General features: G+C 32.0%; 1 protein-coding gene across 2 annotated transcripts in view; it reads left to right on the top strand.

Annotated features, from left to right (window-relative positions):
- Nucleotides 1-8,748, top strand: part of LOC118195241 (uncharacterized) — a 62,868-nt gene extending 54,120 nt beyond the window's left edge. For both annotated transcript variants that reach the window (XM_085818336.1, XM_035366502.2), the window contains 2 exons: nucleotides 2,533-2,575; nucleotides 3,994-8,748. In XM_085818336.1, coding sequence (XP_085674462.1) covers nucleotides 2,533-2,575; nucleotides 3,994-4,082 — 132 coding nt within the window. In that variant the 3' untranslated portion in view covers nucleotides 4,083-8,748. The remainder of the gene's footprint in view (nucleotides 1-2,532; nucleotides 2,576-3,993) is intronic.
- Nucleotides 8,749-17,554: the final 8,806 nt, after the last annotated feature.

Here is a 17,554-nt window from a genome sequence, read left to right as displayed (position 1 = left end):
GTGTATGGGACTGCTATAATATGTAGTTGGGCACTTCTCTTTTTTATTGCTTTTATATATATATATATATAAATATATATAAAATATTTATATATATATATATATATTTATTTATTTATTCCGCTTCCTTACTCACCTAAAAAGTTCTTATCCAATCTTTATTTTTGCAGTTGTTGGCGTAGTTATATCTCCCCATTACAGAAGTTTTTAAATGATGAAAAGTTTTTTCGCCAATGTCAAATTAAAAAAAAAAAAAAAAAAGAAAGAAAGGAAAAAAAAACTTAAGTCTTGACATATAATGAAATTTCACTTTTTATATGGTCTCCTGGTTGCTATACATATATTTGGGAAAGTTTTATATTCATGAAAATATAAATTATAAGAAGTTTGATTTCCGTGCAGCAAAAACTGACCAGGATATTCAAGTCAATATTCACAATTTTCGATGCTATTTTCAACTTCCCATGAGGGATCAGTTGATTAAGTTAGAATCATTCAAAGAAATAAGTTTAAATGAAGCACAGCAAAAATGTGTGTAATTTAATAGGCCGTACAAGAAAGTAATTTGATGTCCATATCAGATTTTTTAACTATTAATCCAGATCTGATAAAAATCCTCATCAAAATGTTGATTCCTGGAAACATATAAATTTATTGGGAGGCCCAAGAGTTCTAGTTATACCTCTGATAACAGAAATGTTTTTAATCTCATAATCCTAAATTTTGGAATTAAATTTAGACTTACAAAAGTGCAGTTATTCTGATATTGCTAATCAATTATGAGGGATTTTATTGTAAACTCAAAAGATACCAAATTTGCTTAATCACATGCAGTTTTATTTCACTTATAATAGTGTAATTCCTTAGAGCATTCTAAATAACAAGTAATTATTTTCTCATGTTCTTTCATTATGCATATTCTTCCAAGTAAAATCAAAATGTAATTAGTGACATCGTATTAAATGCTATATTAAATAAAATTAGCTTTTAGTATTTGTATGTAGGATTTCTTTTTTGACATATGAGCAGTTTTTAAAAATTCTTGCAGCTCTTGGCAGGTTCTCCAAAAGATCAGAAAATTATAATGCTTCATGAGATCAGAAACTGTGGGAAAAAGAAATAAATAACATTAATCTGCAAAATTAATTAAAAAATGAGATAAAATATTTAGAATATATTTCAACCAAAAGTAGCAATCTGTCTAACAGGAAGGCATAACTTAAAAATAATATGAAACTGCTGCATATTACCGTATTTGACGGCATATAAGATGCACTTTTTTTTCTAAATTTGGTCTCAAAAAAGTTACCTGCGTCTTATACGTGAAGGACACAGATTAACTTTCAATACTGAATGCTATTTTTAGCCCAGATAAAGGTATAGACACACATAACTTTTTCTACATCTGCCATAATTATTTTGCGCATGTGTGAAATATCTGTCACCAAAAAGCGCCAAACATGTCGAAGTTCGAACAGGTTCGACAGATACATTACGTCTATGGAGCCTTTCCTTCTTTACGTAGACTTTGACTCAGCCAACACACAGTCGGTATCGGTGCTTAAAACTATTTGTTTTAAAAAGTACCCTGGAAAATATGACTACAGGAAACAAGAGATTAAGCTTTACAATTCAGTATAAACTAGGAGTGTTAAACTACAGCCAAAGTGCATGGAAACAGAGCAACAGCAAGGCATTTTGGTCCACCACCTACCGAAAAAATGATACATACTTGGCGTACTTGTAATAAGATCTTGGGAGGACGTAAAGGCTGAAGTAATTGTTAAGTCCTTTAAGAAGTGTGGAACAGAAGACGACACATTATTCGAAGAAGGTGATACTAGGGCTGACGGAAACTGTAGTGATGATGATGTTCTCGTTTTCAATGATGATGATAGTGAAAAGGATTTTTATGGTTTTGAAAGTGATTAAAGTCTTATTTCATGATAGGCAACGTTTTCCTTGAATCTGTGTTTTTTGTTGTTTCTGCTTTATTTTGATTGCTTGCCGTTCATTCATTTATTCATTATTGAAATTTACATATCATGTTCAAAATACTTGCCGTTTGTTAATTTTCCTTAATAAAAATATGTTTGGTAATTGCATTCAATGATTGTTTATTTGGATTTTACAAAACTTGAGAACTAAAAGAAACATTTTAAGTTATTGTGGTACCGTGCTGTCGCGTGGACTATTCTGACTTTTTTCCTTGTGTGTGGCCTTCTAAACAAGGGTGCGTCTTATATGCCGTCAAATACGGTATATTCGGGGTGTGAAAGATTTTTTTTTTTAAATTGTAACTAGAAATTTTAGTTGTTTTAAATGTTTTGGCCAGTTTTTTATCTTCCAAATAATTATTGAATCTTGCATTTTAATATTTAAAAATTAAATTCTGTGAACTGGTTTTGATTGCATGAGCATGATATTAACTTTATCTGTATTGGAATTTTTTTTATATGTTAGTATATATGCTTGCAAAAATTTTATTTTTGATTTTTATTGTTAATTTAATAATCACTGTTTTATGTATAGGCTGATTTACAAGAAGCTTTACGGTTGGCTCCTAATGATAGATGTAAGTTATTTCTATTTCTTCATAGTTAGAATTCAGTTCTTTTGTAACATTTTGTTTCATGTAATTAAATATGATGTTTCAGTGTTTGCCTTTATTATTTAGTTAATCTGTTTGTAAATACTGTGTGTAATTTTGTTTACAATTTTTTTTTCAATGTTTATTTCATAGTTTCAGCTATCTCATCAGATCTGAATTAATAGCTTTAAGCTTTAATAGCTTTTAAGGATCAAATCTAGATAGCAATATTTGGATCTTAACTGAATACTTAGAACTCTAATGAGAAATTTTGAGCTATTAAAAACAGTGAAATCCATGAAAATATACCTTAAAGCATTGCTAACCATATGCAATATATATCCTCCCCACAGAGATAATGACATTGCAGATAAATCACTGAGCTGGGGGTTGTCTGGTTACCTGTAGGCCTCCTAATTTATTGACTTTTCCAAAAGTATTATTAGAACTGTGGCTAATATTCTACAGTTTAAAAGGAGGTGTTACAAGAGGAAGTCACAAACTCTCCTTCTATCACAGTCATTTTAACATATTGGGCCCACCAGCGGCCGAGCGGTAAAGTCGCTGAACACTGGTAGTTAGGTCCGAAGTTCAAATCCCGCAAACGGACTGCCTGCATGGGCGTTTTTGTGGTTTTCTCCATATGTAACGAAGTCCATGTCCTCCACGAAGGCATCCCTCCCCTTAGGCAGATAGCCCTAGTGTGCTTTGCCATAATTAAATAAACCAAACCAAACCATTTTAACATATTGGAATAGGCAAACATGTAACAATATCTACTTTCTCTTCCATCTACCAATAGGTGAATGCAAAAGTCTGTATGGTCTGTATTTCTGCCAAAGTAGAAAAATCTGCATACATTGTTACATGTATGTTCAGTTTTTAAAAATTGCTCTTAGACTGGAGAGCAGATTCTCACGACATCTTATTGTATGTGACATGAAGTTTTTTCTCCTGGGAATTTTGCATAGTTACACCCCTAGTCGTGTGATTTTTCGTTCTGCTTGGTTGATCTATCCACAATGCAACATGAAGTGTTATTATTTCATCCAATTAGTGTAAAAAGTTATGGACAGAACACTAATTCTAACTGGTTCTGAGTGAATGCAAGTCTAGAAAAAATTGCCTTTTTACATTCATTGATGTGATACCAGTGAACAAATGGTTTTCGAACACAATAGTTTTACAGACCATCAGGAGTGCATAGATTTATAGACCTCTCTTGATAATTTGTTGCCTTGCACTAATTTAGACTCTTAAATTTTCAGAGGATTTTGGATGTATTTAAATTAATTACATTGTTTCTGTACTGCTTCAGCTTGGAAGAATTATTAACAGAGTATAAAAATTTAAAACATAAAACGAATATTTTTTTTTTTTTTTTTTTTTTTTTTTTGATATAGCTGTGATAGCAGAGTTGGCAGCAGTAAAAGGAGAAATGCAAGCATATAAAGCCAAGGAAAGAAAAGCATATGCTAAACTTTTCATGTGAAATTGATATAATTTCCAGAAGTCTAGGCTGTTTTAGGATTACAAGTGCATATATAATTTTTTTCCCCAACTGATGTTAATTGTTCTGTGCATTTTTTAAGGATATATATATATATATATATATATATATTTTTTTTTTTTTTTTTTTTTTTTTTGGCAGTTCATTTCATGCATTCTTTTCGTATTTTTCTGGTAGTTCCACAGTTGCGGACTTTTACCTGTTGATAAAGATTTATTATTATGTTGTTATTTTTTAGAACATGTGTAACATAAAGTTTTTCTTTTGAATTATATTTAAATATTTTAAAAATATGTCACATGACATCTTCATACTGATGTAATATAGTGTTTGTATATTTGTATTATAAATTTAATGTATATTCAAAATGTTGAAAGAACTTTGTCCTAAAACTTATGATTTTTAATTAGTGGTACTTTTGTGACAAACAGTTTAAAATGTATTTTGATAAATGTTATTTTACAAATGTAAAAATACACATGTGAATTTAAATTGTTGAAAGCCTAAATTTCAACGTGTATGAAAGTTAGGCTATGTTATAATCTAAATATTCAATAAAAATATATATCTTAATTTTGGGTCAAAAAAGTTTTTATAGGTGAAGCTTAATATGTGAAGCAATATAATATGAAGATAATTGTCTCCATGGCATTTATACAATATTGTGATAACTATATTTTTGAGGACAGTTGTGTGGCAGCTATGCTTGGGTATATTACAGGACTTTAAGTTTTTTTTATACATGACAGATTTTTCTTATGTGTTTTTATTTTTTGTTTGTTTTTTACTTACCCAGTAAGTCATTTGTTTGCCATATGCTTTGTGATAGAATATAATGCATTTGATGCTGTTTTTCTATCTGATCCAATGTGGGACAAACTATGTAGGCTTTAAAATACTTTAAACTGAAAGCAAACCTGAATTTCAAAGTACTTTGATGTTCTGAGTTGGAAAAATAAAATCATTTTTCAAATGCATTTCATGCTGTTGGTTCTGGAGTTTTCAAAATAAAGTGAAATTACAAACTTTTAGGGGGCAAGCATAGTTATAGAAACAATGCTGTTAAAAAATGTAGCATGAGAATTTCTTTCTGCCCTTTTAGCAGTTCAGTTTATTTTCAGTCTTACTGTACCTATGCATATATAATTTAGTGGGATTTAAAAAACTACATTATGTTATGTTCATTTAGTCAAATATTTTGTTTCAGATTTGTATTTCATTTGTTATTGTTAAATTTTTATTTTATGTTTTGAAGGTTAAAATTGTGCATCTTTTTATTAAAGGCATTCTGCAGTTCATTTTACTGAAATATGATATACTATTTAATTTAAAAAGTGAATAAAATGTTTCTTTCCCTTCAGCAAAAGATACGTTATAAATATGTTTTTCTTTATCAAAGATTAAAATTGTTTACATTAGACATAAAAAGGCGGAGGACGAAAATTGTAATTATTGAATTTGCGACTAAACAAAAGTTTTCCCCCACTTCATTCACTGATATGCTGGCAACTCAGGAATAATGAGAAAGTGCCAGTATTTTTCAGTCAACGTGTATGCTTTTTAAGTCCATACGCTAAAGAATAGGTAGACTAATGTCACTTTGCTAGTCTGCACAAAAAGTAGATTCTTCAAATTAACATCTCAAAATATTGTTTTATTAGCTGAAACAGTGAACAATACTGCTAGGTTTGTTGAAGTGTTATTGAAAGAAACTTTATAACTATTTAATAATTACTCATTTTTTTTTTATTTGATACCTTTATTCTCCTGTAAATAAATAAATAAACGTATAAAATGGGGAAGTTTTACTAATTTGTAGATAAAAGCTGTACAACAGTTTTAAGCCCTAAACATTTCTCGTGTTTTTATAGTTGTTAGCTTAGCTGGAGAGGATAAGTTTTGGGGTAAGTTATGAAATTTTTTTCTCAGCAATTAATTGGACAGTCATTTCTAATCTTTAGAATTTTACTCTACATTCTGTTCTCTTGGATTAGTTTTAATTTTAGTAACCCTGACTTCTGCAAGTGTTTATATTGTTTTTAATGTAAATGTTAGCTGGTAGTCTTCTTCTGTGCTGAAATTGGTTGCACATTGACTTTTAAGCTGAATAGAGTTGTGCAGGATATGCAAGATAGTGGTATGGTATTTTCTAATTATCTGGAACCCAGTTTCAACACCTCATAGATTTGACATATTTTTAATATATTTCTAGTAGTAGCTAGTGCACAGACATGCATACCACACACTTATTTGGTTATCTAAAGATCTGTACACTTTATATTTAACTGTTATTTTGCTCATCAGTCCCCACCTACCAATATAGATTTTTATTTTCATTTATAATTTTTAAATGCTGCTTTTTATTATTATTCACGAGCAGAGTGCTGTCTATGAATGTAAAGATAGCTAAATAAAAATTTGTCCCCACTTTATTCACTGATATGTTGGCAACTCAGAAGTAACGAGAAAGTGCCAGTATTTTTCAGTCAGCATGTATGTTTTTTAATCCCTACACTAAAGAATAGGTAGACTAATGTCACTTTGCTAGTCTGCACAAAAAGTAGATTCTTTAAATTAACATCTCAAAATATTATTTTATTAGTTTGTTAATGTATTCCTGATTTGATATGTATCTGAAGAAAAATATCTGCCCCATAATATTAAAGAAAGTGTGTTTAGTATGCAAAGCAGAAGACAGTTTTAATGTAGTGACAGTTCTGAAACTTGCCATGATATGTATGATAAATTTCCAGTGAATGGTGGATTTCCTTTTTTATGTAATTCATTAAAAAATATATGTATGTTTATTAAATATATCTAGCAAGGGTGATTGTGGTTTGAATATATTCTGTTTTTTCACTTTCCCAAATCGGGAAGTTCTCAGTGCTTGTTCTGTATTCAAAATTTTGAAAATAAATGTACTTGATTATTTTTTCTTGGCGCAGAGACTGCAATAATTATTGGAAATTGTGGAATGGTTGTTCCATTAAAAAAGAAGTTTGAATGTATTTTGAAAGAGGCATATATAGGATGGGGGAGGGGGCTATATATAGAGAATTCTGTCTTATTCAAATATAATGGCATCAATCCTGTTCTGCATAGTGAAACTGGTACTTTCATTTGCGTGATGAAATAAATAAGCATTAAATTCACCTAATGTCATTTCAGAAAATGAAAGCATTTCTGTTCCACCAACAAGTCAGAAGCTATCAGACAGATAATGCTTTTCTTATGCAGAAACTGACAAAACTGATACTGTAAACTTTTCAGCTAAAGTGTTGAGGCTAAAAGAAGATGGAAAACAGAACTACCCATTAATGGCAAACTTCATTAAATTTGTTTAATCTGCCTTCCTTGAACCTACTATTAAAAGTATACTTAATTTCATGTGTGATATTATGCTGCAGCACAGAACATTCTTGAACAGTGACAGCGTAAGTGCTGTGATGACTGAAATATTATGTATGTGAAATTTCTGAGTTAGAAAATCCCTTTCAAGTTCCTGTTGGTAAAAATGATAAGGATAATTTATGGAATATCTGGAAAGCTTGCCAAAGCTCTTTACATTCCATGAACCATTTTCCTCTAATCACCAGTTACTGATCTGTCAACTGTACCTGTTAATATTGATACTTTCAGGTTCTAATCTTAATACTTAAATGGTTAAATCAAAAGTTAATATCTACATCAAAATAGTTTGTTGATCCTACTGAATTTCAAGTGCTAGCAAAGAAAAATTTTAATACAACCCTTCCTGAAATTTAACCTCCCCCTCCTCCAAAAAAAGCATGTTTACCTTAACAGTTATCTTAAGAAATGTTGAGAAACTAAAAAAATAAATAACTTTGTGAAAGGATGGTGCACAATACAAATAAGTGTTTATTAAATTAAAAAGTATTATAATTTTTACTTTGCTAATGAAATCATTTGAAAATTTTTGTGTATGCATGTATGTATGCGTATCACATAAATATTCTAAATCATTTGAACGTATATATCGCAGTTTTACTCCATAGTAGTTTTTGGGGGTTTTGAAATGGGGTTACAATCATCCTTGCTCTAAACTGCATAACTTTACTTATGCAAATATTTTGAATTAATTTAAGTATTAAATTGGTGTAACGTGTAGGAGTATTCTGGTAATATTAATATTACTCTGGTAATTGATACTGGTAGTATTCCTGCAGTATTAATTGGGGTAATGTATAGGAGTATTTTGTGTTAATTTTGTCTCTATTAATCTATATAAATATTATAACAGGGTTTAAAATTTTACTTAGCTCTGCAAATATTAGAAACTTTTATTCCTTTTTTCTCCTGACAGTGTAAAAATTATGTAATACATCATTTATACATCAATAATATTTGCCAGAATATTTATATACCGTGTATTGCTTTTTATAGGTTTATAATATATAGTGTGTGCAGTGCTCATTTTCTGCATTTGGTAGATAAAATGGACAGGAATGTATGCAGTTTTATTTGTTTGTACCCTTATCATTGTTTATTCAGTTTGTAAGAAATTTATAGAAAAATCAAGTTTTATTTTTTATAATCAGTTATTCTTTCAAAAAAGAAAAATAAGTATTGTAATATAAAATTTAAAAATTCATTATATGCTTTTAATAAAATTATCTGTTAAGAGCGAGGCTTCTTTTTTATTACCAGATATATATCATAAATCAAGTTCTGTACTACAATTTTAAAACAAATGTATGTGCTTAAGTTTTTTGCTTTCAGGTTTTGAAAAGCTGTTTGTAATGAATATCTTAGTAAGTAATGACATTAAAGTAAGGTCATTACCCTATTTAAATTATAGTAAATAGCAAAAATAATTTTATTCTTGTTATATGTTTTCTGGCATCTATAGAAAGGAATTTCTCTTTAAGTAAAGCTATTGAAAATTTAAGATTTACATAACTGAATTCATACAAAGTTTTCAGGGCACACCAGCGACCGAGCGGTTAAGTCGCTGAACACTGGTAGTTTGGTCCGAGGTTCAAATTCCGCGAACGGGCTGGCTGCATGGGTGTTTTGTGGTTTTCCCCATGTTTAACGTGTATATGAGCCAGTTTCCCTTAGAAAGTCCTCCACGAAGGCATCCCTCCCCTTAGCTATAGCCCTAGTGTGCTTTGCCATAATTAAATACACCATCACAAAGTTTTCTGGAGTTATTCTTAACACTGAAATTACTTAAGAAGTAAGATTAGCAATTTCTGCATGTTCCAGATACTTGCAGGTTTTTAAAACAAAATTTTTAATCAAATCTGAAAATTAAGGATGAAAAGAAGAATTATTGAAGGAAAATTGATTACATAATTAGAGCTAAAGAGGTTTTCCCCCAAATGCATACTGATGAAGATATTAAGAAATTAGCAGATACGTTAGAAGATAGTTCAGAAACTAGTAAAAATATTGATTACCCAGAAAAATTTCAATTTAAAATCACTTAAGTATTTTGTAGTGTTATACAGTTGTTCTAACATCATTTTTAAACTTATGTATGTATATATGGGACTGCACTGGCAGGAACAATGATAAAAACTCATGTAACTTGTATTATGGTTTTGCAATTAAGAATGGGAAGCGTGCGCAAGATTATTTTGTTATAATAATTGACATGTTTTCGAGATGCAGAATTGAATCTTAAAATAATAAAAATGAATAACAACAAAATAAATAAATAACAACATAAGAAAATAAATAACAACATAAGAAATATGATATAGAGGTATGAAAATATTTGTGTTAACAACTTTTTAGAGATAAATGGGGGGGGGGGCTGGATCTGAAAGCTTTCAGATTTTATATTATGCCCTAAGAGGCTTTTTTTAATGTTTTGTATGTTATGTTTATTTATTAAATATCATGTTCTTTGCACTTAAACAAAAAAATTTCAATTTAGTAGCAATATAACAAAATATTTAAAAGATATCTTTAGAATTCCCGATACAGAGTTTTGTGTGCTGGAGATAAAAATATCCCCTCCCCCCATACAGTGTTGCCACTGCTCACTTTAAAATCATTGAATTTCTTAATCAAAAACTCATAAATGCTTACAAAATATGAAATAGATAATAAAACAAATCTGGCCTTCCAGATGCCCATATTCGAGTGAAGACGAACATTATTCAAAATTTGATGGCTCTAGGTACCATTGTTTTATGACAATGCGAGAAGCATACATTCATTTATGCAGATTCTTTAAATATAATACAGGGCTCTAATAGTTTGTGGCAACAATTAAAAAAGTTATTTGCCGTTTATAGTGAATCTGCGCAAAATGTCAAAACAGAATTAATAGCCCTGCTGAGAAAATTGACCTTAAAAAGTGATGCATATTGGCATCCTACTGCATTCGGTACATGTTCTGTTGGATTTTTTCAGTCTTAAGTTTATTAGTCAGTAATGCAGCATGTTGAGCATTATTGTTCATTAAGATGAAATTATTACCGATTGTACCCCTAAAAAACTTGACATAAGGATGAAGAACTTTACCTTTGGATATTTCAGCATAGTAAGCATTTCTATTGCAATAGTACAAATCTGTAAAACACTGTTGCCATTCAGAATGATGCCTGCCTGTACCAATATCCTCATTACTGAGGCCTTTCATGGTTAGTTTTAGGTTTATGTGCAGGCAAGCCTCCACATTTATTTAACATCAAGTCTGTTCTCTGCAACCGCTCAATGACAGAGCGAGATTGACCGCGACAACTGGTTTTCGGTCTCTTCTCCTGCTAGACTCCGAAGGTGTAACATTTTTTTTCTGCCCGTCCTCACCGCCAATGATGCGTGTCTGCAATTTTGTTCTTTTTCGTGCCTTTCTGACGACCATCTCCATATAGTTTCAAGAGAATGCATTTTGTCAAAACATAATAGTGTGTGGTATAAAGATTCAACTAAAAGTGACCTAGATGCTGACTCCTGCGGTAAATGAATGATGTTTTATGACTTGAGTCAAATCTCGTAAGGAATTCCTTTGCATGTGTTGCATCTTGATGGCCTTGTGTTTCCACAAAAATATACTGGAATAATAATCCAGACCAACATCCTTCGCTATAAAAATACAAATTTGTTATCATATAACCTTGTGCAACGAAGATGATCTGAGATTTAGTAGATTGGAACTTTACGCATTTTGTGCATGAAAGATTAGGACTCTAAATAGTAGGACTGATTCTTACTGCTGCAGTAGTACATCATATATTGTCTTCTGTCTGGCTATGTTTTCTTAATTTATATTAGTATTGATTTAAAATTTTACGATGTCAAGATATAATAAATTTCTCATAATTCACATTAATTGAAGTGTCATCCTTTGGGGGTAAGTTATTTTAATTCTATTTATTTTCAGATCACACATTTCATCCTGCACGTATCCATGTTTTGGGTTATTGCGGTATCACATTTGGCACACCCATATATTATTACATTTGGTGCTCATCATTACAGTTTATTGTATGTATTTTGCTCCTTCCACATTGCAACATGCCTAGAATTATTCACCAAACAAAAATGAGAGACAGACCCTGGCTCCAGTCACAATCAACTGTGCACATTTCACAGCCTGAGTTACTGGGATATAGATCATGAATTTCCTAGCATACAGCCCTTATGCAACCTGTCATTCGTGATTTATCTGGATAGTCGAGCCCTTGTAACTCCAACAAGCTCAAATCTTTTGCAGTCTGAGCTGACACCATTTCTCTACTTAATATAGAAATCATTGCAAAATAACAATCTACTATGGCATGTTTTTGACTTTGACCTGTTTCTCTGCTAACATCACTAGGGTCTTAACTTGATGACTCTAAATCCATATAGACTGCCTGTCATGCTTCCATTCTTCTATCCTCACAATCCATTTCCACCTTATGCATATGAAAAATTTCTCATGTTATCTGAAATTAGAATTTTGTTGGTACTTCCAGGTAAATTTCAATATGCACTTCTTTCCATGCATGCTGAAAGAATGGGAGCAGAAATTTTGCATATTTTAGTGTAATGAAGGTAAATCTCAACACCTTGAATTACCAACCAGACACCTTTCATTAGTCTTCAGTTAATAGAATTATTATAAAAACTTTTTTATAGTTGTTCTTTTAATTTTTCAGTTAAAAAATTATGTTTGTAATTTAGCATTAACTTTTTTGAAAACTTTCAGGCAGTTAATTTTATACTAATACTTGTTTTATTTTAAATATTAGATTGTATTTTAATAATAACGAAACATAGTACTTACTTACGTTTTCTTAAAATAATATTGCAGAAAGGAAGGTGGTTGCATAAATCAGTAGTCTCAAACTCGCAAGCATTGAATGACCTCAAAGCAATTTTGTGTGGCCCGTGAATACATGTTAATAATGTATTTGTTGCAAATGCAGTGTGTATAGTTATAGCGATGTGGACGGAGCTTATGCATATGATTGTTGTTGAAGTTAAAAAGAGATGGTAGTCAGCAGTTTATCTAAATTCTCCCCAAAAATTTTCATAGTCTCAGGGTTACAAAGTAATGTGCACAATTTTTGTCGAAGTGGAGAAAACAGTTAAATTCAAAATTTTAATTCGTTAAAAGTTTACAGTTTTGTAAGGGGGTAAAAGCTCAAAGATTCTTCTTGCTTGACACTGTTCTGTACAGTCTGTACATAGTAGTAAGAACACAAAGATACAAAGTATGATACACTTAATACAAGTACAATAACTTTCTTTAATTATACAAAAATACAGTATGGTAATATGGCTATACAAATGGAGATCCCGTTACTGTAGTACAAAGGGAAAGATTAAATACATTCATACAGAAAACAGAATAGTGAAACTAACCATACACTATATAAACATAATAATAGATATGCTATGAATAAGGATATACAGTCAAAAGTCTTTAATCCGGACTTCGTCGATTCCGGATTATAGATCATCAGTTTAAATCTGGTAAGATGGCATGCAGAAATGATAAAATTAAAAATATGAAACTGTAATTTATGAAATAAAGAGCAATCATGATCTAAAGGGTATCAAAATTTACAAAAAAAAGCTTAATATTGATTTGTTTACTTTATTAAACGTTTCTTTCAACGCGCGCATGCGTAAAGCATACATTACGCATAGTCGAAATTAGAAAATTGCAACCAGAAAACTATTTGATGTGTATTCATGATATTTATAATGACGAGGAATTTGATTTAGGAGTACATCGAGATGAAACACTACATTTAGTGAAGAATTATAAGTGGAATAAAATTAAACATCTGCCCTGAAGATGAGGATAGTGCTGACAGATCAACTTCCACTTCATTGCGCGTCGCGACATTTCCCCCCGCCCCTTCTGCAGAGCAGCGTGAAATTGATAAACAGATTTCGGAATGGTTAGAGAAACAAATCACCTCTCTGTCACTTTCTTCATGCCTTTATCCATTTTTTGCAGCAGTTCCACTTTTTGTTAAATGGACAGTGAAACATGCTTTCGCTTGGCAGCTCCAGGATCGGAAATTCTATTTGACATAATCGAAAGTTCAAGCTTACTTTTATAAAATTGCTCTAACAGTCTTCAAAAAATAATAAGCCGGATCCAATTCGAAGATTAAGGAACAACGCAATCTGCAACATTAACTGAAATAGATAAATTTAGCTTAGCTTATACCGTCCGTTATTCATTAAACGCGCATGCGTGAACGCATTATGCGTTGACGTATGCGCAGAAAGTTTATAGCTTTGAGGTCGGGATTATGGGTGTCCGAATTAACGACTTTTGACTGTATAAAATTAATTGCATTCTTATATTAATAGTGAAGATGCCTGTTTAAAGTGACCCTATTCAGACCCCTGTAGAATCTGTTCTGCCTACTGGATTTTCATGAAAATCGGTATATACGTTATATGGACTGGGGAAAAGATTTCTGCAATAAAAATAGTTGAAATTTTGACCACCAGATGGCAATTTTCAAAAATTAGTCAGAGCCAGAAAATCATTCTGCCGACCTTTGTCATCGTTAATCATATCCTTACAGAAGAAAGATTGAGCTTTTTAAGTAAAACTGTTTTATCAGACCAGCCGCAATAGCTTAGCTGCATTGCGTGAATATCGTCGTTTAAATTGATTGCGAAAAGGGATGTCGAAGAATGGTTTAAAGATGATTATAAATTTGAAGAGACTGGAGACTTGGGCGTGCTGGCAGGAAGTGGGCAAAAACCAGTTGCAAATGAAGCTGTGGAAGATGTCTATAATACTGTGATTGAAAGAGCCTTCAATTCCCGCTATTCTTCAGCAAGTGCTCGATCAGTGTCACGGTGAATTGGCGATTCCTTGCTCGACAATACAAAAAATTCTGCGATCCATTTAGTGCAAATGCTGCAACGTCAAGACCACCAAACATGCTCTCAATTTGCTTGCCGATTTTTGTCGAGAACGGGTGTTGACGCGTGGCCTTGAAAAATTGTATGATCAGATGAGGCACACTTTCTTTAGATGCAACTGTGAATAGTCAAAATTTCCGCATATGGGGTGCTTCGCCTCCTAATGTCCTGCACGAACAGCCATTACATTCTGATTATGTGAGTGCATGGTGTGCATTTACTGCTGATTTTAACCTCGGACCGTTTATCTTTGAAACTCACACTCCTGAAGGTCCTAAAATCGTGCTCTGTCACGAGTGCACGGGGCAGTGAATTCTCGATAGCAAGTCATTCCTGCTTTACAGGAACGGCAGACCACTGTCTTCATGCAAGGTGGAGCAACTCCTCACATTGGGCTCCCAGGCAAAGAACTGTTTCGTGCTAACTTTGGCGAGAATTGTGTATTATCCAGAGCTTCTCCGGATGCCCGGCTTCTCGCTCTCCCGACTTATATCCCTGTGATTTCAGGTTGGGGGGATTCTTAAAAATGACCGTGTTTATGGAGGAGGAATTAAGACTTTGCCTGAGTTGAAAGCCAGCATTACACGCCATCTTGCTGAAATCCCTGGTTACTTCGCGCTACCGTAGAACACGCTATAATGGGCTTTCAACACATAATTAATGTCAACGGAGTACATTCTGTAATTGAATAAATTTTAATGATTCTGACAGACTTTTTTTTTTTTTTTGTCCTTCTTTAGGCACCACAGTTCCCCATGGTGGTCAAAATCTGAACTATTTTGATTGCAGAATCGTTTTCCACGTGGTTCATATAACATATATACCGAGTTTCATCAAAATTCAATAAGTACAGAGGCTGTTCACACATTTTTTAGACGATGTATATTGTATTCACAAAACTAAATTACATAAAATTCTCGTGTTTTAAATGTTCTATTTGACATCTCTTATTCTGAACTATCTTTCGAAACCGCAATTTCCAGGATAATAATGCCTTTTGAAGTGGCAGAAGAGGTATTCTATCTCATTCCTCCCGAACAGCTTTCCAGAGTTCTGTTAGGGTTTTGGGACAATGTTTGGATAATGCAGTTTTTAAAAGTCCGAAAGCACAAAAATCCATAGGTGACACATCGGAAGATTTAGTAGGGATATCAGTGAAGGGTATGGCCTTAATACCAGTTTTTTGTTCCATTTCTTTTAGGAAATTTACAGTGGATTTTGATGTGTGACTGCTAGCTTTGTCCTGATGGAGTCTCACAGATTGATGGCATTTCATTCAGAAAAATTGGCGATAAAATATGTTCCTGATAGTATTTGGAGTTAATCTTGACATTTTTGTGCACTCTCTTTATTTTTAACTTGCCATTATAAGAAAAAGCAGCAACAATCATGAATCCCTTAGAAACAACAATCATGAATTGTTGTTTCTAACAATTGTTGTAACAACAATCATGAATCCCTTTCTTTCGATTCTTTGAACCATGTACTTAAATTTTTTTCTCCCCTTTTATGATAGTAAATGGCTCTTTTTTTTTTTTTTTTTTTTTTTTTTTTTTTTTTTTTTTGTTACAATCATTTAAATACACCCATGCTTCATCTATTGTGACAATTGTTTTCCATTTTTCTTTGGATAAGTGTTTCTCATATAGAAATTCTGCAGCTTGTCCTACGTTGAGCGATATGCTTTGGATGAAGACGATGCACATTGCGTTTTTTCGCTTTCTTAAGATTTAAATCAACGTTTATCATTTTGTTTACAGTCGACACCGAGCGTTTTAATGATTTTGCAACTGTTCTTTGACTAGGGGGATTTTCTTTTAACATTAAACAACGTACCTTTGGAATAGTCGAAGATGTCCGTTTTTTCCTTGGATTCTTGTTTGGAAATTTTGTCCCACTTGAGGATCCAATTTGACTTTTTTTTCCTTTCTTGTTGATGATATTACCTATTGACGCTTTAGATATCATAAAACCATGACTCTCACATCGTTTTTGGATAACGGAGTATGCATATTTCTCTTTGGAAAGAGCGTAAATGTAGCCTTCAAACCACTGCTTTGTTAAAATCGCCATTTTGAATAAAAACAAAACTTTCAAGCCACAGACGATAATTTTGACTTTTAAAAACATAGTACAATTGCAATTACTTCTTTTGCAGCAAACGATTTTTTATTACCACTTACCAAAATCGTCTAAAAAATGTGTGAACAACCTCTGTAGAGCAGGTTCTAGAGGGCTGTGAATAGAGTCACTTTAATTATATCCACCCTGTATAAACCAGCTTCAAATAATTTTGTACAAAGTAGATGGCAAGAGCGCAAGTAAATGAGAAGTTTTGCGTGTAAAAGAAAACATTTTTTTGATAGTTCGCTAGAAACAACAAGGTCTGTGAATTCATTTTAATCCACTGTTTTTTATTGCCTGAAATCAACAAACAGGAAGACCTTTGTTACACTGAAAAATCAAAAATTCACAGTTCGGTGTGCTCTGTAACCCAATACTTTGAGAAGTTCACTTTCGCAAACTTCATATAAATGTTTTATGTACCTAAAATTATTGCTGCCCCATAACATTGTAGGTGGAGATGTTCGTATATGTTTCTATGCATTGTTCATGATTCTGCAAGCTTGACAGTGTTTTTTACTTCCTTGTACGAAGTAAAAAGGAAGTATTGTAATCGCGAAAAGTTTCAGGCAGCATATTTCAACGAAAATATCCATTTTGACCGCTATCGAATGAAATTTAACGATGTTTTTGCGTGATATCTGTACGTAAGGACAGAATAAAATACTCTTTTCCTTCAAAACAATTATAAAACTGCTTTAAAATTAATTCTGAAGAGAATTTTTCGTGGCGTCTGTACGTATCTCGCATAACTCAAAAACGAGTAGCCTCAGAACGTTGAAATTTTGTATATAGGACTGCTATAACATGTAGATGTGCACCTCGTATTTTGGTTGCAATCGGCCGCACCAAACGTATATAAATATATTTATATATATATATCCACTCTGTTACCCGGCTCAGTGATCTCTGTTTCTTTACTCTTATATATTTGTAAACTGTACATTTTTTGCTTTAAAAAATGATTGTAT

The sequence above is a fragment of the Stegodyphus dumicola genome, chromosome 6 (genome assembly GCF_044657685.1).
Source record: "Stegodyphus dumicola isolate Sdum_Otavi_A_Nest chromosome 6, ASM4465768v1".
Taxonomy (NCBI): domain Eukaryota; kingdom Metazoa; phylum Arthropoda; class Arachnida; order Araneae; family Eresidae; genus Stegodyphus; species Stegodyphus dumicola.
Note: the sequence above shows the minus strand (reverse complement) of the source record. Positions and strands in the feature narration are given on the sequence as shown.